A 26,939-nucleotide genomic window follows, 5' to 3' on the forward strand; every position below is an offset into this window, starting at 1 on the left:
ACATTTGTACGAGCATTCTTACAACTCGAATTCAAAGATTTTTTAAAATTTATTGTGATGTAAATTTCAAAATAAATTATAATGACTGTTTTTGCAACGCATCATAATCATAACTTCTAATATCATCTGATCAAGTAACTTGCAAACTTTTTGTGGATCTTTTTCTCCGAAAAATTGTGTATGCGCACAAGCTTTTTTGTGATTGCACATGAGAAAGTTAACGTGTACTCACTCGATCGAGGCATTTACGGATGGACCATCTGACCAGACCATACTGCTTCATCAGCGTCTGCTCAACTCCAGCCTGGATCTTCTCGTACACTCTGGGCACTCCAATTAACACACTGGGTCTGTGCTCTGCAATTGTACTCGCCAGAGATCCCTTCAGGGCATCAGGTTTGGCAAAGATACAAGTACCTAGCAACAAGTTTAATGGCGATATAGAGTTAAGCTTAAAAGAGCCATTATTAAGAAGCGGCGACTCTCTTTTGAGAAAAAAACCTGGTTTTTTATTTTTACTTTGTCCTTCCTAAAAAAAATTGCTGAATTTTTGCTGAAGTTTGTATGTTTCATTGATTTAAAGTTACATAATCACATAATTACATTAATCCAAAATCAGTGTTGAAACATTCATGAAAACCACAACCTTCAATAATTTACAAAAATCGAACAGAAATTGAGTTGAAGAAACTTAAATTGTGTAACAGAAAGTTCAAAGGATGATTTACACTCCAATCATTATCAGCCAATGTTGAGAATCGGTCACTCTCATTTGAAAAAATGATCATTTTAACATTAATTTTAGTATTATTTTCACAAAAATAGCTCTGCACTGAAACTGCACCATTATTCTTTCCCGGTTAATTATTCAACAAAAAATTTATGATAGCCGAAAACTTTAGAAAATAAAAACATAGAGAATAGGAAAAATGAGCAAAAACGATAGAGGAGAGAACGCATAAATATCAACTGAGTCAATTTGATTAATTTCAGAAATTATTCAATAAGAAAAGGTTTTTATTCTAATTTGTACCCAAAAATTAACAATTCGCCAAAGCATTCAAATGCAAAATCATTAATAAAATTGTTACAATTGAGGAACAATCTAAACAATCAAAACAAGAGTGGAATTAGAATTTACGCGTACTAAAATCGAAAAGTCAAAACGTTTTATTGGAAAAAATCTGCAACTCTGAAAAATGTCTGCTATCCGTTGAAACAGTAAATCAAACAAATTAGTAAGATTGAGGGCTTGGTTAGGTTTTTATTCATAACATTACTACGGATATAGGATTGATTATTATGTGGCCAATGTCCAAAAAAGCAAATTTCAATAATGGGCGTTCTGTGGAATCGAGAGGCCGAAACGTGTCCCCAATTTTTACGATTCATATATAATACCATCGGTGGAATTTCGTTACGCAAAACGTGGAAATAAATTACTTATATCGCCGAAAGAGCTTAAAAAGTGTCACAAATATTCACGGAAAAATATTCACCATTTGAGCTGGTCAATTTCAAAGACTCGATTGCTCTTGTGAACAGTGCTATGGGCAATTGTAAAACCGCTTATTGTCTTCTCAATCTAATAATAGTATCTAGAGAAAGTTTCTGGAATTAGTCACCCTTTTAGGCTCTTTCAGTTCGTCAAATAAACACTGTAAGAGAGGGAATGGGAGACGCGGAATTGAGTTACTTTAAGTATCGAAACTAATGACGTATGATGAGGAAAAGAGTGATGGAAGATTGTCCAAGTTTTTACAATGGCGCTTTGTGAAAAGTGGAGCTCAAATAACCAAATTTAAAACAAATTTGTCCTAAACTAGCCTATTGTCAGTCGTTCCCCACACACGCTTAGAACTCTAATCTCAAAACATGGGGCGTGAAAAACACCAATAAAATCGAGTATGTATACTCTATTTTTCGGAGATTGGTCACGTTGTTGTTCTTATTACATTGAATCAATTAGAACAAGTAAATTTAGTCAGTATAATCAATTTTAGAAAAGCCAATTCAACGGAACAGAACAAAATCTGAAAACACCTTTCAAACATTTTTTAAAGTTAAAATCCTAACAAAAAAGCTTTGACGGAGAAAAATGACGTTAAAGTGAAATAAAACCTTATAATTCATTGCAAAAAAGAAATTGAGAAACTGTTTCCCCATTCACCGAAAGAAAAAACCTTTATGAGTACTACGTTCCTTTTTACAATTGTTTCAATTTATTACTTGGATAGATACCAGCCTAACGGTTTTATTTTGCCACAAAAACATTAGACAGGTATAGTGGAGTATTGCGTTCAATTATAAGCAAGTAAAGAGATTTTCTTTCAACTGCAAAAACTTTTCCCTATAACTGCCGCTAATTGATTCAAAATTATTTTTTTATTAGTTCGCTTAGCTCAAACTTCACCGATATTTCTGTACACTTTCAAAAAAAATGCACCAGAAAAAGGCTATATTTTAAGTTTACGTTTCTTGAACTACTATTGATTGTACGAATTAATTACTGCAATGGGCGCAATTTAGATAAGGCGGAGCCGATTTTAAACGAAGCCCCTTACCAATTGATGTGTTACTAAGAGTAGTTTTGTATCTTTTGTACCACATATCTTATAAAAGAATAGGTGTAAATTGCCTGATATCAATTTTTAACTAACCTCCGAAGATTAATTGAACAAAAATGCCGAGCTAAACCAAGAGTTTGAAAAATTTAATTCACAAGCATTCAAAACACTGAATTGATTGAAAATCATATTATTTTTATCAGAGACAACAATCAGTGGGTTACAAACATACGATCAATTAGGAGCTGGTGATAAATATACTAAAAAACTTTCGAATACTATTAGTTAAAAAATAAAAATCTTAAGTTGAAGTCTATTATTAATTAAAAATATCTAAACAATAATAATGCATTAAATAGTTAATAATTAAAAAAAATGAAGAGGTTGGATCCAACATAATGCCTTTCCAGCCACTTAAGACTCAAATTTATATACAGCCTAAGCTGGAAATTTAACTCCATACATAATTGTGATATCTAGGTGACAACGAATAACATATTTACGCTTGTTTCAGGTAGATACGCAATTTTAAAGAAAAAGAAGAGAGCTAAACTTTGATTCCTGTCCGATTTTTAAAAAGAAAACGGTTGTTTAATTCCCGCAACCAACTTCTTGCAAAAAAACTCGGCTAATTGAACGTTGTGTTTATGACCAGATCGATGTAATTCTTCAGTATATATTACACTGCTAAACATGAGATGACTTACCTCCGAGACTGAAAGTAGTTCCGATGTCTGTGATCTGTGCCATGATATGACTAAGTGGCAAGTAAGTAATGATCTTCAAGTTAGGGTTTTTCAGCCAGCACGCTTTTCCTGACCTCACCACTGCATTCAGCATCGACATGTAGTTCAAATGAGTCAAAATAGCCCCCTTTGGGTTGCCAGTGGTGCCAGAGGTGTACACCAAAGTCGCACAGCGAAACGGAGAAATGTTTTCTTCTCGTTGTGCTACTTTCTCTGGCTTTGGGCTGTAATCTGATGCGTAATTCTCAATCATCTCAGCCCAGGTGATTAACTTGACATTATCGAGTTTGTCGGCGTTTTTTTCTTTAATGTCGTCAACAGGGCCCTGATACTGCACTATTGCCTAAAAGCACAAACTTAAAACGGTGACTGCCTTTAATTAACGGTGACGGCTCAGCGCTTTTAAAATGGTGACTGCCAATAATTGTTCCGATCCACTTTATCGGGGGGAGGAACTATATGATCCAATGGGTATTTTTGTTCAGTCAATTTTGGCCGATCGATATGTTCATCGTAGAGAGCTGTGAAAGGTTTCACTAGATAGCCAGTCTAGTGCAGAATATGGAATTTAAAAGATTTTTTGATTTTTGCTTTTTTTCGGGGAGATAACGAGGATTAAAATTTTGTGAATAATAGACAGATTTCCGTTGTTTTTATCCACATTTTCAGAAATTTTTGCCTATATTTTTTGTCGGTTCTGCTAAAATAGGTTTAAATTTTTTTAAAAAAGTGTTGTTGGTTTGTTGTATAAAGATAAAAGGGTGTTGATGAAATTTTTCATCTCTTTTTTTGGCTCAAATTGTTGCTACATATTTTGAAAAATCAGCCTTGTTTCGTCGAAAATTGCAAGAAATCAGCTTCTTTTTTCAACTTTGCTTAAATTTGCCGGAACTGAACACCCAAAAATAGCAGATACATTTTGCTTTAACTCAAGAGAGGGCTATTTTACTACTCCGCTTTCTATGAAAGTTTTTTGGATTCAAAATTTTGCCGGTTCTTAGCTAATATAACTCGAAAATTATACAAACAGTATCAATTTTCTTTGATTTAGAATTCTTTTGTCAAGTTATCTATATCCATTACACTGCCAACCATTACAAGTTCATAATAAACGAAAAAAAATAGCAAGACTAATTCTGATCTGGTCGTGGAATTCTAAAAACCAAAAACAATCCAGATTGTAATCAGTGGCAGTCTTTTTTTCTAAAAAATCCCTTTTTTAGGTTCATTACAGAACAGAACAATTCACATCAAAGCTCACTACTGTCAGATCCAATTGGCTTCATTAACAATTGCCAGTTAATGTTTTAAATTTTTTTTAGTTAAAGCGTACTGTCCTTTTGACTTTCGAAATCATTTATTTTCAAAATAAACAATGGATTATAGAGTTTTACCACTGTTTTCCCCTTATTTTTGGTCAACTTGTAGTATTTGATCAAAAATTGTTGATATATTTTGCTTTAACTCAAGAAGGGGCTCGTTTACTACTCCGCTTTCTTTGAAAGTCTTTTGGATTCATAATTTTGTCGGTTTTTAGCTAATATAACTCGAGAATTAAACAAACAGTGTCAATCTTCTTTGATATAGGATTTTTTTTGTCAAATTATCTATATCCAATACACTGCGAACCATTGCAAGTTCATAATAAACGAAAAAAAATAGCAAGATTAGTTCTGATCTGGTCGTGGAATTCTAAAAACCAAAAAAAATCCAAATTGTAATCAGTGGCAGTCTTTTTTTCTGAAAAAATCGCTTTTCAATGTTCATTACAGAACAGAACAATTTGCATCAAAGCTCACTATTCTCAGATCCATTTGGCTTCATTAACAATTGCCAGTAAATATTTTTAAATTTTTTTGGTTAAAAGCGTAGTGTCCTTTTGTCCTTCGAAATCATTTATTTTCAAATTAAAGAAAGGATTATAAAGTTTTACCACTGTTTTCCCCTTATTTTTGGTCAACTTGTAGTATTTGACCAAATTTCAGTCTCTTGCGGCTTTACGCTTTGACTAATTGTTTTTTTAGCATTGATACACTAGTTTCACATAAAGTTTTGATTTTTTGAAATTTGCCCTTTTTTAGGTTTTTTTTCTGATTTTGTCAGGTTACCAAGTTTTTGACATTATCACTCTATTGATTTTCAAAAATTTGGCATATTTGAACATATATTTTTTCAAGGATGAGGTTGTGGTTTTAACAGCTTCGATGCCGTTCTCTAAAAAAAATTTAATGGAAATTTTTATCACTTTTGTCTTTAATTGCCTTTCTTCTTGAATTTGTATGAATGTTTTTGAATAAGAGGTCTCAATGGCTTATTATGGATGAGCAAACGAGCCTGTTCATCGATTTAACTTGTTACCTGATGGTTTTCATGACTTCAATGATAATTTTTTCAAGAAATGTAAAAGCATTTCATATTTTTACATCTTCTGTTCTTTTTGTCTATTTGTTACCTAGTCTCGTTAACCACAGGTTAAGCATAGTTGGTGATATCTAACTCTAAGTGAAACGATTATGGTCTTAATAGCTTTGACAACGGTTAAAAAACTAAATTGTTTTTTATGATTTTTGTCTGTATTTGACGTTTTTTTTGTTAACGTATAAAGATTTCTGATAATTACAGGTCTCAAGAGCTTCCTTTGGAGTAGTAAATGAAACTGTTTGATAATTATAGTTTCTTGCTGATTTTACTAACGACTTTGAAAATATTCTTCCCTTTCCATTTTTTAACTTTGCATCTTCTGTTCTTTTTTGTCTATTTGTTAACTAGTCACGTAGAAGCAAGGCAAAAATTAATATATCTTCTGTTTTAAAAGAATTCTTTTTGATATTAACGCCTTCGACACTCGTTTTTCGAAAAAAAAAATCATTTTTATTATTTTTGACTGTATTTGAGGTTTTTTTGTAAACGTAGGAGCTAATTTGATCACAAAAGTTCTCAGAAGCTTCATTTAGCGGAATGAACCTATTTTTGATTGCATTTTATTGCTTTTGATTTTCATGACCATTAAATTAATTGTTTTCGAGAAATACAAACGTTGTTTTTAACTTTTCTTGTCTACTTGTTACCTAGTCTCATTAATGAGTGGTCACATATCACTTTATTGGCGCTCAAAACACGCGTAACCTACCATTATGTTTTTGGTTAAAACGGTTTTGACACCGTTTCCTCGCAAAATTTATTTGAGTTTTTTCTTTATCTGTTGTTTTTTTTAGTCGTATGGAAAAAATTTCAATAATGATAGTTCCCAATGTCTTATCTCATGGAGTTATAAATGATTGTATAACAAACGTATTTAACGATTTCAGTTAAAATCTAATGAATTTCATTTCTTTGGAACCATTTGTTTTCAAAAAAACTTAATCGTAAATTTTTATTAAGCCGCTTTTGTTGTTTTTTTGTCTACTTATTTTTTACTTGTTATGTTTTCTACTGATGAACAATGAACTAATTCTTTTGTTTGGTTTAGGTTTGATCTGACGCTATTCAAACTTTGTTATTAAGTTTTTCTACAAACAGACATCGGGTTTTGGATGTTATTAATGTTTGTTGTTGCTTGATTTTGTTGTTTGTTTTGTCCCGTATTCTTAATAATGGCGAATCTCCATCCAAATTTCTATCTCTTCATCATTTCGTTGACAATTAAGCTGCAAAAGTGTATGAGCGGGGACGGAACATTATGTGCAAACGCACATTACCACCAAACCTCCTTGTTATTTTTAAACTTTTCTTCAAATTTCTTAAAAGGTTATAAATATTTGATTAGCCAGCTACGTTTCTGAAAATGGTGTTGAGGTAGTCAATTAAAACTTTCGTTGGCCACAAATTCTATGGCTGAATTAAAATGTAACCAAGTTGGGGTCCAAGACCGAAGCTCGTTATGGCAAAACAATTGCAGACTGAAAGTGACTATATACCTAATCATTTCGTATCATTCGTTCATTTTCAGCCTTTAGAGAGTTCATCTATTTTGAGTTCACGGCGCCTGGTACTTTTATTTTTGTCTGAACGTGAGTACTTTTGATCTATGACTTCAGCTTGCTAAAAATATCTTTATGAGCTAAAAATATAATATACCTTTTTGCGCAGTTCATACATGTATTTGGTGACTTTTCAGGACATTTCTTAAACGGCGTCGGCAAATTTTGTACATTATTTCACCGTGTTTAACCCAAATTGCACAACTGAGTTCCAGAATGGGACTGGTTTCAATGGAGCACAAACTGGAAACTGGAGGATGACGAATTGTATGCATGAAACGAATTACATAGTCTGGAAAAAAATGCGCCCATTAAATTCTTCTGAAAAGGGACAATTTGAAACGAACGAAAGTCTGATCAAAAGCTAAAATGGGAGCAAAAAATTATGGTTTTGCTCAGAGAGACTTTATTAGAGGTATGCCGACTTATTAATAATGATATTGAAATTATTTTTTCTTCCTTTATGCAGCAATACTTTGGAAAAAATTCAGTTAACAATTCTTTAGCTGTGTCAAGGACACGTTGACTTTTACTCCACTATTGGAAGAAAAGCCGACCGAATCGACAGAATAATCTTCTCAAAACCTGACGGAAGTAATTGACTTCCTGAAAAACATTTCATTGAAACAAAACAAGAAAAAACAGAAGAATTAATTTTAATTTCATGTTAAGATTACGAGATCATAATAGTCCTAAGAACGCCCCCCAAAACACATGTTATTCACAAGCTAGTCTCACGTCCTAAAATTTCCTAAAGAAAAATAAAACGAATGAAAATTATGTTCTTTTCAACGAAACTCATTTAAAATCCATATACTTTATGACATTTAACCAACTTTTTCATGCGCAATTTTTTTTGCAACTGGCAATTAAGATTGGTTGATCTAGTTTCAGTGAAAAACCGAGAGGAGATATAAACCCAGTAAAATAAGAAAAAAACAAGGTAACGCTTCAAACATTTGGAATGCAGAAACCAAAATCACTACGGAAAATTTAGCGGAAATAGAAAACTACTGTTTTACTTGCGTGAAAACAGTTTTCATATGTAAATTTTAAACAATATGATAGACTGGCTGCTAAATATATGCTTGTCTGTTTTTTTTAATATGCAGCAGTAGGAGTTTTTGTGGGAACCTTGACATTGAAAGCATAAAAAATTCTTTGATAAAAATTTCTCGAGTATGTTTATAATAATCGAACTTCAGTGTTTTAGGGTTAGAAAATGAAACTGAGCATTAAATAGGAATTACAGGATCTGAAAACACTTCAAGATAATAGATTGAATGATTGTTGTTTTTCACTGGAAAAAAGTCCGAAACAACTTGGAATAAGTAACAATGTGATCATCTCGATAAAATCGACATCTTTAACATCAAAGAACAAAAATGTTGCGATCTTTTGCATCTAAATAAACAAGCTCGCACCATAATTCCGAATGATTTTAAAACTTCTACTCCATATCGCACCAAAAACAAAAAACATGAGCTGAGACCAGTCTTATTAAACCAATACAATGACAAAACATCAAATCATTTTAGTTAAAAAGGGAGGGCTACTGGAGTAGAAAGAAAAGTTTGAGACATCGGGAATTAGACCGTTGCCACGACGTTAACCATTGCTGAAACTGCGCTAGACTATATACGACTTTTTATCTATAGTAAAAATGGTTTCCGATATATGAAGCCCGGATTGGGCTCATAATTCAAACAATGGTAACAAAACTTCTTCCTGTTATGGCGTCCACAGAAACGTCAGTCGCATAATTTCCTCTAAATTACAAAATTCATCTTAAAAAATTTGTGAACACTTTTGTGAAAATGCTAGAACCGTCTTTCAAAAATGAGGTGAAAATACCTAATAACGTTCTAAAAATCACCTAGTTTTTCTATTAAATTGTTCTCAGGTACATCCTTATAAAATAGAATATACTAAAAAAACTCTTAGCAAAATCGTGCCCAGAAACAACAAATGGTTGATCAAAGTTACCATACCTTTATCAAAGCTATTCAGCAAGAAAAAATTTAAAAATTTGACCCTTTGAAATTTTCAAATCAATTTTTGATTAATTTCAGATTACAGACAACAAATAATAAACAACTCGGCAGGTTTGTGATTGCGTCTGCCTAACGATTGGATCCTTTGAATTCCTTGTTCAAATATACAGTACATAAAACCTTTACTTTGAAGGTAAAACTTTAATCAATTCAATTAAGCATTTTTCTTGTCCTAACCATATAACTGTAATTACTGTTCTAAATTACTTAAATATTGGTTCTCGATGTCAATAACGTGAATAAGTTTATTTGACCATTGTTAAAATCTTCCAATTTTTACTAATTTTTAGAAAAACTGATACTCATTTCCTGAATATATGCCGAGAAATGCTTATCAAATTATTCTTTTTCTATTCTTTCATCATCATTATCAACAAAAAATGTTTCATAAACCCAAAAATGGTACATCTATTAATCTCATTTGCTTATGAATGAAGCAACACAAAATCTTTTCAACTTAATAATCAATTTTAAAAATATTTTTTAATTAGACGTTTGGATAAGTCAAGATTCCATAACACATATATTCAGCGGCTGCTTTTGGATCAATCCTGCTGTTTTGATGTGTGAAAGCTCTGTGATTACAACTTTTGGTCAGCCCAGGAGAAAATAAAAAAATCATATTTGTTCTTACCTTAACATTAGGCATCTCGGGAATTTTGGACAAGACTTTCTCAGTTTGTTTTTTGTCCTGAGTCACTATAATGGGACAGCCAGCATCGTTTATTACATGAGCACACGCATTTGCGTTGTTTGTGGAGTAAATTCCGACGGCGAAACCGCCCGCAAACATGCTTCCAAAAAAGGCGAAAATCCATTCGGGCGAATTGAAACCAATAATTCCCACACCCTGCAAGGGTTCCAGGCCCAAATTTATAAAAGCCAAAGCTGCCATTTCAACTGCTTCAAGATATTCTTGGTAATTCCAGGTCGTTTCTTCGTCTAAATACAGAGCCGGTTTTTCGGGAGATAGTTCTACGAACTTTTCAATGCATTCTCGGAAGTGTTTGGGAACTGTCGTAATGTCGTCTGTTAAATTCGGGTATCGGTTTACTTCGGTTTCCAAATCCCACGCATAAGGTGCGAAACTCTTCGTTTCTTCTGCCATATTTGGATGTTTTTAAGCTGATTTAAATTGATATTTATCAGATCAATTCGTGAAATATATAAACTCGCAGAGCCCCCGTTTTTTCCGTAAATACAGGTTAATATAAAGGTTATTATAAGATATAACTATAGGAACTAGATGATAATGAGCTCATTTAATAGCCGTGTAAGGTAAAGCTTTTGAATTTCGTGTTTGTTTATTTGTTTGTCGTAAAGGCCAGCGATGGCTGAATGCTCGACAATATTCGGTCGCTTCTACGTTTTCAATTGTTTAATTCTAAATTATCTGTTCGCTTCAATATTTGAGAAATATAAACACGACAACATAAATCTTCAAATTCAAGAATTTATGTTGCTTAATGTCGCAAACTTGCCGACAATGGTCGAATTCAGAATTGTGTGGTTTAAATACAATAACTATAACAAGTGAAATGGTAAAGTCAATAAAAAGCAAAACGCATATTAAAATATCAATATTTTTATTGCCATTCCCAGCGAAAACTGGTTTTCATGGAAAATCTAAAGAGAAAATTTTGGCTATGATTCACCCCTTTTAAGATGAGCCGATCATTGTACGGGTAAGTAACTTAGAATGGAAGCTGAATTTCTGCAACTTTTGCCTTCATCATTCTTATGCACTTCGTGGCTTTGCTTGATGATCTGGTCGAGTTGGTGATCGCTGAATTAGCCGACACGTGGTTTAGCCGACAAAAATGAGAATTTAGCCGACTACCCGACCGCACGCCAATTGTAATGTTTGGACGAACTAATGATATTTCGAACACTACAGATTTTTTCAACCAATCAGAATTAAGCTCTCGGCTGAATATCTCATTTGTTCTATGTCGGCTAAACATCATGTCGGCCAATAACTCTATCACAGGTGGATTTATTTGCAGATAAAATAGCATGGCTCATAATGCAAACATGCATAAGCATAATATGACATGGAAAACTTTGTAACTTGTTCAAGTTTGAGCCAAGGTCGTTTGTAGTCCTAAAACACAATGAGATGTGATAGTGTTCAATCAATAATAGCCAAATAACAAATACAAAACCAGATATACTGCTGTCATTTAGTCATTTCATATTCATCTAGGAATTAGTTCGATATTCGAAATGCCATCTTATATGTCACACAATAGCTAAGTCACTTCGGTACAATGTGAGACACTGGCGTAGCTTCAATTCCTAACCATATAATGAACAATGAACTATAATTGAGAAATGTTCTCATTATTAAGATTTTTGAAAATTATAAACTTTGACGAATTGTTTTTGTTTCTCAACAGTAGAGTGATCACAGTAGAGCGAGTTAGTTAATTTGGGAGCATTCGAAACCTATTTTTACAGTTATAAAGAAAACAACATAGAAAACACAAGAAGCACACAAAAATGGTTCAATGATAAATATCTTCACATTTTACTGTACGAATCATTATCCGCTAAGAGCAAGGTGAAGCGATTCATGAAGTTTTGAAATAGTGATGACAGATGAGCCATTGCTTAAACTGATAGGATATTTTCAACAATCTCCTTCCATTTACCTAGCACAGTTACCTACCAGGAAGACGAGAATTTCACTTCCAAACATATCTTCCATAAATATTTGAGACGAATTACCGAACTAATGCAACTTCAACATTTTCTGAAGCGCAAAAGCTCTGAAAACGCTTGTAATAACTTTTTGTGTACGAATAAACTATATGTGATAATATAACTTGGAAAATGATACAACTATCAGATGTTTTCGCAATATGTCAGTGAGAAACCCATCATGGTTGCTGATTGGTCAATCTAGATGCCATTCAGCAACCATGCTGGTTATATGTAATAGTTAGAAATAGATTATATTGCAAAAATAATATTATTTCGAGTTTTATGCATTGACTTGCATGGTTAAATTGTCACAACCCCTTTTCACAAATTTGAATTATAGAGTTCGCCAGAAAAATTCCAATAGGTAATTTGTAAGTTTTGTCGGATCTTTTCAACAATTGCCCCCCCCTTTGGTACCTAGTAGAGAATCGCCTCCCCTTTTGTGCTATACTTTACCACAATATTACTTGGCCTACACTTTAGATAGCCGAATATTAGTTTAAGCGCAATTGCGGACCGCTGTTTATAGCCATGCCTCTCATGCACTGTGGGTTGTAATCTGGAAATCGCGGGTCGGTTATCGCGGCGAAGCCGCGACGCGCGCGAAGCGCGCCCACCGACCCGCCAGTCGGAAATTCTTTTCGCTTTGTATTCCGGTTCGGCTAATTGCTATACCGCGGTGTATTTTATTCTATTCAATTTAATAGTATGTGCATGCGTGGAAAGTTATTAGTCGTCTCTGATTGGTTAATAAATAGCTCGCTTAAATTCTATTCAAGAATAGCCCCCCCCCTTTTGCAAAAGGGGGGGGCAATTGTTGAAAAGATCCGTTTTGTCTTGAAGTTGAACAAAAAAACTGAGACGGGAAATTTCTTTTGCATTAGTTGTTCACCTTTGTAGATTTTCTGTCCTTATAGCGACTAGATAGCGACCTCATTGTAGTAGTTATATTTACAGTTACAGTTATAGTCACGTGGTAAGATGGGAAGGGGAAAGAACGCAGCAAATTAGCAGGAACTCAACATCCACAGCTGGAGAAAACGGCTTTCCTCCTACAACTCACCAAATATAAACTGTTTTGAGCTGTACACAATCTGTTATTATGACTTTAAAAAATCTGGAGCAGTAAGGTGTTACCGTGTCTTGTAAAAAAATTGTCCTCGAGCACTAAATAATTTGTCACTGTTACCAGTATCTACGAATTAATTGAGATAAAATTCAATTGTTGCAAAACCCAACATTGGCATTTCAAATCGTGAGTACAAAAAGTAAAAATCAGTCTTCAACATTTTAGTTTAAGTTGAAATATTTTTGCATACGTATATCTTAGACATATATCTTTGTTTTCGGTCTACACAAAGAGATCCCGTATTGTGTGAACTTTAGCAAACCCCGATCCAATTTGATATTTAAAAAATTAGGATTATGGAATAGTCATAAACTGAAACTGCAAAACAGCAGTGCGAATACAGAAGATAAACATTGGCCAATTGATTCGCGAAAAAAAAATATGTGGAAATTTGTTGAAACACTAGAGCGAACTGGGCCGTGCAAAAGTTTACTCTGCTCGCATTTATCATTAAAAATTTAAGCTACTGTTTAAAAAAAGGACTCAAACAACGTTACCGAATTTTTCAAAGCATTGAATGGAAAACTCAAAGCAAGCGGTCAGCAGAGTCAGGAAAATAACAAACGACTCCAGCAACAACTTGAAGTCAACATTAAAGTCGACTGGTTACCATATATCAACGTTACCATATACCATATACCATGTTCAGGCCATTGATGCAGATCTACCATCACAACGTTCAGAGCCGAAACATCAAAATATCTATCTCTCAGGTGCACATGGTACCAAACAATGGTAACAAAAACCGTTCCAGAGTGAATACTGGTACACATAAAGTACAAGCAGGATACAGATAACGTTTGGAAAACAACTTCAGCGAACCAAATTGTCAACGAAAAAACCAAAAAAATGCAGTCAAATTTGATGCGGATATACAACCCAAAATAGCAGATAATAAAAGAAAGGGTTGAAGGATGCTAGAAACGCAGCCGAGAAAATAGTAGATGCAGCATCAACCTCGTGAAAGAGAACGAGAACTAGAGATGCAATTGCGATGAGCACCATAAGAAAATGCTGCTTTACGTTCTCATTCACTGCACGTGACATGTTACCCTTCAATCGGACTTTAAGGAAAGGAGAAACGCCTTAGACGGGGTTGAGAAATGAGAGGAGACACAAACACCCTTCCGGGGCAAAACTTGCTTTTACATAAGCTCCCAACGAAATAACCGTAGTCATTATTCACGGTTCATAACCACTCGCAATACTTCATCCAGCGCAAAAAACTGAGATTTACAACTTGGACATCAAACTATTGGAGTGATGCATGTGGTCTGTCGCAACAGTAGATAGACACATGATTCCCGATTTAAAAAAAGGAGTCTTTTCGAGACGCTGCTAACATGCAAAACAAAATCTGCATTCTCACGTTTTGGAAATTCTTGAATTTTCCCTAAAGCCTGAAAAATTCTCGAAGGATTGCATGCTATTATAGATGCGCAGCTTGAAAGCCTTTGACAGGACTTCAATAGTGAAGCATCGCAATTCAACAACCCCGATTCATTTTTTATCGTACCTCACTCTGTTAACGTTCTCAAAGAGTACAAAGGTATTGGTGATGTGCATTTAAGTTGAATACTATATATGGTAGCTTAAAAGTAACCTCTAAAAATGGCGGTTATATGTTGATGACAAGGACAAAGACTGGCCTGATCACGCTGTTGACAAGGACAAAGACTGACTTGAGCAGACTGGCCTCGACAAGTTTCAAAAAGGCTTGTTTACAAAGAAAGGATTCTCAAGGACTCCAGGGAGACAGTTGGGAAACAAAAAGATGCAAAAAAGGCAACAAACATCAGTGCGAGTTTGTATGTGAAAAAAATAATGCATATTTTTCATTGTCCACTAGTTAATTCGATAAATGAGTTTTGCTACTATCCAATATTCGAGAACATGAAAGTCGTTTAATGGTTTACAACAGTAAGAAACCAAAACTAATGTTTCGGATCATTGCGTAAAAATATGACTGGATGTGCCATAAAACACAACCCTTTTGCTTCACTTAAAACACAAATGGACAATGGTAATCACGCAGTCAACGTTAAAGCAGCAATTATAACAAAGAACGGAGTTAAGAGCTTTCTACTTATGTTCTTGTCACAATTGAGGATGGCGGCAACCGACTGGTTACTTATGTCTCCCCCAATATTGGATCACCCGTATCCTTCAATGATAAAAGAATTCTAGAGAAGTTGCTGGCTTGAAGGACCGCAGGGACGTATAACATAGCTGAAATACACGGTCTGCAGAAAAGCAGAAAAGTTTTATTAAAAAATAAAAGGATTACATTAAATTTAGCACTTGCTTGCATTGTTGGTACACCCTCAGTCTCATTGGAAATTCAATTTATGACTACGGAAAACAAAAGCGAAGGTACCACCAAACGAGTGTTCTCCGACAAAAATTTCTCATTTGATGGAAGATTGCATCAAAATTGGTCCAGATGCATATGAACCAGAAAAGATATTGGTTTACAAAACAGGAACACGAATTGAAGCGGTCTTTGTGTTAACCGATTTAGGATGGTTAGTCTGTGGGCCGATAAAAAGTAAGAAAAGTCACAATGTTTTTTATTTTGCAATCAGAGAGGACGCAAAAGTAGTTTTAAATATTCAAACAATGTTGGGCAAAAATTCCTATGACTCCAAGTTAACATATTCAGTCACTCCAAAATTAAACTGCAAGCACAGAAAATTCTAGAGAGTACAAAACAGTGTACAAGTAAACCAAATGTTGTGGAGGAAACTAGACCAGAAATTACTAAACAGCTAAAGCTCAGCTTTGGGTCAGCTCCACTCCATATGGTCAGTATTTCAAAGAGACTGAAATCGAAAAGGTTTTTTATCAAGAGCCAATAGATAAAGACGCTGAGATCGCATTTGTGAAGACAGTGAGAAAATCAGAATTCAAAGCTTGTTTGAGAAAGAACGGCTTTCGGCTCACAATTATTTTTTAATCACGTATAAGCCTAAAAAAGAACGCCATGTTTGCAACGCTGCATGAAGACAAAAAGAAATATTCCTAAACGAGAAATTTCTAGTCGGTCCTCACTTACTGCATTGCTTTATTGGAATAATTTTCAGATTTCGTGAAAAACCAATATCCGTGTCAGCCGACGAATCCATTTTTCCTGAGGTGCGAGTTCCTGAACAGGGCAGGAATTGCTTGCCATTTTGGTAGATACCAATAATTATTGAACCGTTGACAATATTTGAGTAACAGCCCAACGTTTATGGAGCCTAAAACTGCACAATTGACCAACATGCGCAAAATTATGCCCTGACACGAGTCGCCAAAGATGATTACGATAATTTTACGATCGCAGCAAAAATAATTGAAATCAAGTTCTATATGACCCACTTAATCAAATCAGTAGAAGCACCAGAAAAAACAATGAAGGATTTCAATCAAATACCAACTCCTCACTCAAAACGTGGAATTGAGCTAAGGAAATGGATGGGCGACAACAGTTAAAAGATTGCATTGATATTGGAGGACTTGGAATCAATTCAGCAAACCAAGCAACTTTATCGCAAGTCAAAAACAAGGGAATCATCTGTACTTGAGCTCCAATTAATTGTTACCGACTTTAGTCTTCAGGTCTGCAGCAATACCACCAAAGAAAATGAGGTCCCCGTAAATGAATGTAAAATGTTGTTTCTGATATCTTCAGTATTTGATATCCGATTAGATTGTCTGCTTCGTTCAGTGTTCACATGAGACATCTTTTGAGAAAATCTGAACAAAATTTGGACATTAATGCAACAAAATAGACCAGGTGGAATAACAGTATTCCTAAAGTTGAAGGAGCATTTTCCTATTGTGGCTGAAACAGTTTTGATAGAAGATATTCCATTACAGTAAATAACAAAGATTAAATTTTTCCGTTTGTTGACGCATGGGAAGGCACAATGTGTGCGATGGCTCCTGCCTGTTTTTCGAGCAGAACAATTCTCAGCTGAATTAGTAGCTGTGATTGAAAAAAAAACACCGATGAGGCATCTTTCCTTTTTATTCCATTCTTGAAATGGCGAAAAATGGTCTTTTCTGTTAGATGAAAGAGCAGACTGTCAAAGAACACTAAATCAGGAAACGCAGTTAAAAATTCTGGTCGGACTCAACTACAGTACTGCACTGGACGCACAGCTGTAATGTTGAGGAGCTCAACGGGAGCGTGTGGTTTTCTGGTATTGCGTAAAGAGACAGGACATAGAGAGGCCTGAGCAAGTCAACGTAGTCTTTGCTGCTGACAAATCCGAAAAACTCTCATGGCGTTGTCTGATTAAAACAATTGCTCAGTGTGAACCGTTAAGCAATTTCAATTATCTAGTAATTACAATGGCATATGTTGATAAAGCATTAAAAACCAAAAACGGCAACAAGAAAAATCAATATTGGCGGAAAGGAGAACGCAAATAAAATCATTATAGAGCTCTTGAGGCCAGATCATTTGACTGAAGAGTTGAAATCTCTAAAAGGTGAAAAAATCCAAAATGCAGCACAACAAAAATTATCACCATTCATTGAGAGTACGGCATTTATTCGAATCAGAGCCAGAATAAGCAAACTTCAATCAATGCAAAACACCCAGTAACATATCTGAAGGCAGAATAGGTAGAATTCAATTAATGCCGAGCTCACAGTTTTGGTATATTAGAAGCCTTACGTTGTCGAGTAATTCTTGCGTAACAAATAGAGCACATTTTTTTTATGAGCAGACTGAACATGTGGGATTGATTGTTAAGCAACAACTTTCAATAGAGGACAAATGTATAAATTACTGAAGAAGCAGAGCACAAGCAATGGTTGCAGCGATGGGCCAACTAGCTACAAAAAGAACTTGTTGCTTCAACAAATTTTGTAAATGCTGGAGAAAACAACTATGGCGCTTTAGAGTAAAATTCTGGCGCATAACTCAAAAGGGAGTGGAGTGTTTGTTCACATGTCTTTTAGTACAACCTTGCATATAGGGCATATAGGTTTGACTGCTTGAAAAGTTGAAAGGTCATATCAATTCGCAGGAGTGGTGGAAGGATTGGTCAAAAATTGCGCTAAAATGATATAATTAGTGTCGGTTGACGGATCAAATATGCAAGGCATATATTGCTAAGTGTTAACCATCCGTCTCTATGTTAACAAAAGCTAATAATTCAGTATCTTGATAATTATATTGTACATATTGGCATAAATCAATCTACTTGACTAATCAATCAGGCACGAGTTATGAAGATGTTATAAATTATATTTACCTTAATTTTTATTTTAAACTGTTCATTTGGATAGTGAAATTGTGTCGTATTTAAAACCATTAGAAAGTGTTACAAAGAAAAGGCTCTCAGAATAGACTATAATTTGTCTTTTATCAATTTTTGGCTCTCAGAATAAACTATAATTTGCTCTCAGAACCAACTTTAGTCTTTTATGCTAAATTTTGCTAGATCTTAAGATCTTCCAAACTGTAAGTTAGTTGAGTTTTCTTGACCAGAATTTAACAATAACACTAGCAATTGGCTAAAGCCTTACAAACTTCAAAACGAGATTGAACAAAAATTATGACTTAGGATATTAATTACGTCAATCAACAAACTAAAGTCACAGTTCTGTATCACAACTGAGCGACAATTAGTTTTGACGATATTGCTAGTCAGTTGGAACCCATTGAAGAACCAGGCCATTTTAAAGCTGAGATTCATGAGCAACCGCAACATTTGGCCCGCCGACCCGGATAACAGCATTGACACAAATAGCAACAAATCTTTAAATTGTTTATGTGAACCACATCACATCAAGCCACAGTGGCCAGCAAAAGTCCAAGAAGCAGATAATCAAAAACAATTGTTTGGGAAGCGAATGGTCAACTCAAGACGTTGGAAAAAGAGGAACTTGACCTTCTCAATTTATTCTCCAGTCACCTCACAGAGCATGAAGGCTACCTGTCACAAAAGAAAACAATGACAGTCGAAAGTGCATATCGATGTTTTTTTGAGACTGAGGTCGATATAGAAGACAACAGACAGCAGCAGATTTACTGTTAAAACCATATTATTTTGAGAATTTTGATAATGACACACGCATTTGTTGGACGAGAGGAGTAAAATTCGGAAATGGGTGGTTGGCAAAGTACCATTTCTCCAAAATATTGAAATTTTGCGCACAAAAATCGTCGACTATCCGAAGGACGCATTGCGAGTGCACAAATTAGAGGACGTTGCTTTTTCAATTATTACGAATTGTCAATATTGGAAAAGAATTTAAAAGCAGGAAATTTTGTTGACTCCTAGTAACAGACATTGTGAAATAATCTGGAAGAGCTTATAGGAAAGCTAGACAAAGTTTACGCAGAAGGCTTTCAATTAAAAAAACCAAAAGATTTCACCCAAGGGTCTGTAGACCTCAGAGATAGTAGGAGTAACCTTGGAGTCTTGATCAAGCAGTACCGGCACAGAAAACAATTGTAGAAACCAAACATCCCTAGTGGCATCAGCAGCGAGTAGCAAATATGATCGAAACCAGACGGCGATTGACAGACAATTTAAGTGCAAAAGGAGAAATTGTAGAGGATTTTTCTTAGAAATCAGCTACCAACAACAGTAGAAGAGAAATCAGTGTTGCCAAGTTTCGGTTGTCGATACAACGTGAAGTTGAGTGAATTAAACTTGCAAAATTGATGGCCAAGCAAGAAGCTGAGCAATATCTGAGAGACGGGCAATTTCATTTAAGTAATATAGTTGCGAATACAACAGCAAGAACAAGAGTTACGTCTTTGACAGCGAGAGCGAGAAGTCGAACACGAAAGAATGAAAGCAGAAACCGACGACAAACAAAGTCTTCCAAAATGTACACTGGCCAAAGGAAGCTCATGAGCATCTGGATCAGTGGCAGATGAGATCAATAATGTTGCATCAAGACGCAATCAAGAAAGAACGAAAGGGCCGGCAGAATCAGTGGTTCAACAGTCTGGCCCTAGACGACCACTGTCTCCAGACTGTGTTATCTACTCTCCCAAGAACTTCACATAATCCAAAAGCGACAATCGTTTCAGCGCCCATCCGAAAACTACCCCATTATTTCAACTAGTTGTAGGACACTTTTTAGCACGATTGACTGAGCAGAGCATTCTCAAGAAACCAGAAATCTGTCAATCAATTAGAGTAACGGACCTGCAAGCGCAGTTAACAAAGTCATGATTGCAATTCTGGACAACCGAAGCTTTAGAGACGAGGTGCTCTTTACTACAATGAGCCTTGTTGAACAAACTCTCAATGCAAGAACTCTGACAGCAATTGGTGACGATCGTGAAGATTTGACAGCCCTCACACATAATCCATTCCTGTTAGGACAAGAAAACGTGAGCTCAGCATTTATACCAACCATTGGCGCCACCATCACTTGCCAAAATTCTTCAAAACGGCTCAGGCATATGCCGTCATGATCTGGAAGAGATGGATTCGTGAATATCTTCCCAATGGAAGCAAAAATCGAAGCCGTCAAAAAAACTTGTGCAAATACTGAAAGAAGGAGACTTTGTTTAGACAATTCAGTGAAACTATGTGAATACAAAATAGGACGGGTCATCAAAGTCTTTAAAAGCGACGATGGCGCCTTGCGATCAGCGACAGTCGAAATGGCACACAAAAAATTGAACAGACTGGTAGTGAATTTGGCACCAGTAATCTATGATGGTGTTTCCTGGATTGAAAATAGGGCCGGTGACATTGCCGCCACTTCAAATCATAAGCAAAAGGCATCAGACAGCAAGAAATAACCGAAAATATTTGAACTTGTCAGAACTCAAAAATGACTAAAACTGGAAAACTCTACAAGTAGGAACTCCAGAGTTGAACGCCTCATTTTTCTGAAAAGAAAACCTGAGCAAACAACTATCTTTGCACTTGGTTAGGGTATTATCTAAGCAACCCATGGACCCCACAAACGCTCTTGCATCAGACCCACAAGTGTGGCTATTAACTCTTGTTTGGTGCAAAAATTTTTTCGTATGTTTCCTATTTATAGCTAAATTTTCTTTTTCTTGTTATTTACTAGAATTCTTAGTTATTTGTTTATAGTCAATTGTCATATATTCAAGACATCTATTGCTACGTAGTTAACATCCGTGCTTATGTCAATGAAAGTGAACATTGCAGTAACTTGATAATTACATTGTAAAAACTGACATAAATCGTTTTACTTGATTATCCAATCGGAAACGAGTCATGATGATGTTGTAGATGATATTTACCTTATTGTTGAGTTTAAGTCGTTTATTTGGATAGCGGAATTGCATATTATTCGAAACGATTAGAGACTGTTACAAAGTTGTGCCAGGTCTTAGGATCTTCCAAATTTTAATATAGTTGGGCTTTCTTGACAAGAAGTTAGCAACAATACTATTTATTGGCTGTAGCTTTACGATCTTCAGAACGAGATTGATTATAGTTTATCACTAAGGATGTTCCTAACTTCAATCAACAAATTTAAGTCACATTACTTTATTACACTCGAGCGAATAGTAGTTTTACCAAGATTGTTGATCGATTAGAACAGAGTGACAAATAGGCCTGCGTAAAGCTCGAGAACCGGGCGATGATAATCCGGTTCCGCTTAGATTTCTCAGCAACTGCAACATATGTTTTTCTCCCATACATACCATTAGACTCTGTCAACCATTCAAAATATTTTTAGCAAACTAAGCTTGCTCCAGAGACGAGTATCTGTCAGTTTTAAGAAACATCAATTATGCAAATGCGATTAAAGCAAGAAACTATACAAAAGTGATCTTGTTTGTTTGTTGGAAGGCCGTGAAAAGCAACGCAACGTTGTTGTAAACCCTGCCAGTTAGAGGAAACAGTCGAGGACTCTGACGGAGCAATTTCATCACCAATGATTCAAAGGAAAGAAGACGTCTACAAGAAGCCTGCCGTGAAATTCTCTTCAGTGTTTTGATTTTTCGAGGATGTTTTGACAAACAAAACAATGCTGGCGATTTTATGGTTGAGTCGGCTTATTATGAAAACTGAGATGGGAAAACTTTTGTATTGATTGTTCAATTTTTTACCGTTCTTAATGCTATAGCAATTTATACGTCGCAGTAGTAGTTGATGGTTACAGTTACAGTAATAGTCATTTGATAAGGGGGAAGAGGGGGATGAAATAACGACAAAGCAAAGAAATCAACAGCAACAACCAGAGAAGACGGCTCTCTTCCAAGCCAAGTTGGGGTGGTTGCTATACATTGGACAGCAGTTTTTTTTTTACATTTGCTGCCCATAATAAAGTGCCACTACAATGCTCTCCAAGTCACCTCACATAAAGTTTTATAACTTTCAATGACGGCCGATTGTTGACTCCAGTCGCGTTGCATCATACTTAGAGTTAAAATACCATAAAATTTTATTATAGGTAGAAAATTTAGCTGAAATGTACCTTTACCGCATGCAAAACTTTTGATCTTATGTTTTGCATAGCAATAACTAAAGGTTTTATTTTGATTTCTACAGGACAAAAATTGTAAATTGTTATTTTTGTTAGCGCTTGTGTGCTGATATTCTTATATGTGTTAGTCTCATTTTTTTTCCTGCGCAAAAGCGAGCCCATTTTAGCGAATTTTCCTGATGTTTCTGTATGTGTTAGCCTGAGCAGTTTTAGGTTCTCTCATTTTTTCTTTGACGGCTAGGGAAAAGGTCCAATCCTATTATTCGAAGGAACTATTGAGGCTCATACATCGTCTTCACCATGCTATATTCTCAAATAGGGCACACTTTATTTTTTTTATACTTTATTTTTAAAGTGACGTAATAGAAGCACAGCAGTGTCAATTTGATCACGTAATATACCAATGTAGTTGAAGATAAATAAATTGCAAAACCTAAAATAGCAAACCCTAAAATATCAAAACAATGCAGACTTCGATTTAATGAATCCGATTTCTGTCATAAAGACCATAGACGGGGTCGACCAAAGTTCAAACTCAATAGCCCGTTATTTCAGCTTTCGATGCCAACCCCGCCTAAAATCAAAAGCTGCGCTCAAATTTGTCAATTTTCTAGTACTATTTTGCCAGATACTGTGCAAGAACAATTTGAGAATCGATTGAACAAATTCTGGAGGGCAGTGATCAAGTTTTGAACTCGTTTTCGTGACCCCGGTTGATAAGAAGTGCTTGTTTAATGTTATAAATAACCCCAACCAAACGAATACTAAAATGTCTAAATTTATCATATCAACATTCACATGTTTAATTGCAAAATAAACGAGGGCGAATGCTGAGTTATTTTATGGGTCTTGACATGGGCTCAGAAACCCAAACACTGCTGAAAGCCTGTGCCTTTAAGTTTCGATGTCAACTGCAGCAAGTTTTCTTTAAAAAAAATTCTGAGTTAAATACGTTCGTCACTTAAGTATATTCATCGCAATCATTAGAAGTTAGGAAGGGGTATCTTGGTTATTTTTTTGACAGTAACTTCAATGGCATTAAACCCTGTGCAACCATTTCATCCAAAATAGCAAAAAGAGTCCCTTGTAATTTGCATTATGGGGTTTTCCATGTGACGCTAACCCGATGTAACAAAAAATGCTTTTTGGGAACAAAAACAATTTGTGCAATATTTGCGTGGTCGAAAACTCAAAAAAAATTTCAGGAAAAAAATGAATTTTCATCGACACACAGTAAGAAGCAAAACCACCATCAGATGTTGTGGAAAATTACTACTTTTTAAATCTTCTAATCCATTACTAAGAATGTAGTGTGTTTATCGAGCGTTGTAAACGTCAAATGACTCTTTTAACGTACTTTCAAAACTTATGCAAATCTGTGGGTGACACAGGAAGTTCAAACATTAAGAGGATCGGTTAGTTGAAACCATTGATTGGTCTTCATGGTGTCATGGACTCAACAAAAAAACAGCTTTATTATGGGTTTCATTTGCAATATGACATCCAAAACATTTTAGGTGGGACAAAAATTTCTGACTAAAAATTCTCTATGTTCTTAAATTAAAAATTAGTGAGATGGCTATGTGTGAAATTCAGTGTTTTCAGAACTGTAGCATAAGAAACAATTGTTTCAATTTGCTTTTTAAGGCACTTTAAATTGCTGAAAAAAAGTCCAGAAAATAAATTCAGATGGAACCTTTTCTTCGACAATGCCTAGCTGCTTTAGAACCATTCGACTCTAAACTCAACTTCGTTCCAATAAAGACACCATTGAGTCAAAGGTAGCTGATAAATTGACAAAAGGAACAAAAGTACCGCGTTAGACAAAGACAGACTGTGCTTAGCCAAGCTAATGTTTTTGGCGAATAAATATTCTGAAGAATGAACCCCAAAATTTAAAACAATGACCGACCTAGAACTTCCCCCTTCCCTCCCCAACCCCCCCCCCCCCCCGCTTATTGAGTGCATATTATTTGCACCCCACCCCCAAACGCTAAGTTACCACATAATGACACGTGGGGTGGGGTTTGGGGAGCAATTAGGGAAACGATCCTGATCGAGTTCGTGAAGGTTAATACACAAAACAGACCGAAGCGTTTTTCCTGCTCCTGCTTGAAGTTAAGTTAAAATCTGTTTTTTGACGCAAGAACTGATTTGTAATGGAATGACTTACTGTTCTCCGATATCTTGCTGTTTTCATTAACTGGTTCTATTCCGTAATTTACACAGTAATACTTTGTCTAGTTGATTACCAAAGAACGGCGAGGAAAAGAAACGAAGGAAAATGACGAAACTGAACTCAAATAAGTTTCTATTTTCTGATATACAATAAGTTTATCCACGACTATTTGGTGCTAATTTACTAAACATAAAAATATTTAAACCGAACTGATATTAAGGGAAATAGCGCTTAGTATAAACTCAGCTCAATACTTATACAAATTACTTTTATTCCCATTTAAGTTTGTTCAGTATGTTAGCTTTTACTTGAAACATTTTTAATAGTTTGGAGTTTAATTTGTTAAACCAGCGCTTCAGTTTTGAGTTCAATGACTTTTAGTCGGACACGCATGAACACAAATAAAAATATAAACCAATTGAATTATTTCAACTGCAATAAACGGAACTTAAAAATTGAGAAGATATGGACGAATTCGAGTCTTAATCATAAAACATCTGCAGCCTTGAAAGTGAAATTTTACCATTTGCGTTTCAATTTTAAGAAGCAAAAGTTTACAGAGAGCATTGAACTAAAAATAAACTTGCTAAAAACTTTACTCCAACCTCAGATAAATTCGTCATTTATTTGACCATGATTATTGACCAAATTATTGACCATGAACAAAAAACACATAAATGGTTTCTCGTGGAGGTTTATCTCTAGTCTGGGCCTCGACTTTTCTGCCTCAACAAATTCTCCTCAAGCGATTTACTAAAAAACCGAGCAAAAAGAAAAGGCAAAGGAGGAGCATCCAACCAAAGTCTGATTTTGAAATTCTCAACAAGTTATCTTTTCATAAAACTTCAAAAGATTTTGTCATGTTTTTCTTTTCAACGGATGACTAACCTCAATATAGAAATTTCTTATTTTTCCGCCACAATTAAGTGAATGAGGAACTGTATGTTCAAATAGATTTTGTTCAGTGAATTTTGGGTGATCGCTATATCTGTTGCCGAGATTTGTGAGTGATGTCATTAGAAACCCCGTCCGGCGTAAAGTAGATAAGTGAAAATGTTTTCCTATTTCGAATTTTTTTTTAATCAGAGCAGTTGACGAGGTTTGAAATTTTGTGAATATTCGAGTGATATCGGTTGATCTTGTTCACATTTTCCAGTAATTACTTTTTCCTCAATTTTTACTAAAGTTTTCTAAGTGTGTTTAAAAATCTGTTACTAATTTTGAGGATTGTTAGCTTCGACAAATTTTGTTCAAGCTTTTTCTAGCCGTTTTTTGGTTTTGGTTTCTATGTTTTAATATTTGTTTTAAGAAAAACTCAATGAGCTTGTGATGTTTGTGATTGATTTCCTAATTATGTCAACTTGTAGATTAAAGTCACTAAATAAAATTTGATCTTCTTTGTAGAGATTGAAAGTTCTTTTTTAGCGGTTATGTATTTATTTTACTGATATCATGGGTTCGTTACCGCGAATTAAAATTTCAGGGCAGCAGGATTATGGCCTCTCCCTCGCGCTGTAATAGAACGCAAACATATATTACACTTTCTGTGTAACGCATATGGTTTTAAGGGCTTCGAAACCGTTTTCTAGCAAAATTTGAACAATTTTTCTTTTTTTGAATATACTTGTCGTTTTCTTAAGCGTATCAAATATTCCGGATTATCATATCTGGATGCAAGTGGCTTCCTGTGCGAATAAAAGCCAACATCTTGAGTAATTTTTTCAATTCACATAGATTTTCAATGGCTTTGAAATAATTGTTCGAATATTTCCAACGACATTTTGAACTCTGTCTCTTTTTGTTCTACTTCAGGCAAAGGTGCAACTTAGCTTCATTAATGACATGTATCCACTTTTTCATAAAGCACACGTTAGTTCTTTTTACTGGTTTTATGTTGCCACTGATGATATTACGGTTCTGAGACATTTTCTCTCACCAATTTTTCGGCTTTTTATTAGTGGCATTGATAACGGTTTTTTTAATCTTTTTCTATAGAGTTGTTACTAGATGGAGATTTTTGGTTGTTATGACTTTTGAAAACGTTTGTTTAAAAATTAATGAATTGCCGAACTCCATCCTCTTTCACGAAAAAATTAATTTCATTAATTTTTTTTGTTTTGAATTAGTTTGCTTTCTGGGAAAATGC

At 34.9% G+C, this 26,939-nt stretch overlaps 1 protein-coding gene across 2 annotated transcripts in view; it reads right to left on the bottom strand.

Annotated features, from left to right (window-relative positions):
- LOC142341792 (long-chain-fatty-acid--CoA ligase ACSBG2-like) overlaps positions 1–24,988 on the bottom strand; it is a 36,774-nt gene extending 11,786 nt beyond the window's left edge. Inside the window, exons 1-5 of one of the 2 annotated variants that reach the window (XM_075393028.1) lie at positions 24,788–24,988; positions 11,336–11,451; positions 9,982–11,133; positions 3,275–3,656; positions 233–417 (exon numbers count right to left, since the gene is read on the bottom strand). In XM_075393028.1, coding sequence (XP_075249143.1) covers positions 233–417; positions 3,275–3,656; positions 9,982–10,455 — 1,041 coding nt within the window. In that variant the 5' untranslated portion in view covers positions 10,456–11,133; positions 11,336–11,451; positions 24,788–24,988. Of the gene's footprint in view, positions 1–232; positions 418–3,274; positions 3,657–9,981; positions 11,134–11,327; positions 11,452–24,787 lie in introns of both variants that reach the window. The other variant, XM_075393027.1, reaches the window with a different exon arrangement.
- Between the last annotated feature and the right edge of the window lie 1,951 nt (positions 24,989–26,939).

Source organism: Convolutriloba macropyga, chromosome 6, assembly GCF_964194025.1.
Source record: "Convolutriloba macropyga chromosome 6, txConMacr16.3, whole genome shotgun sequence".
Classification (NCBI taxonomy): domain Eukaryota; kingdom Metazoa; phylum Xenacoelomorpha; order Acoela; family Convolutidae; genus Convolutriloba; species Convolutriloba macropyga.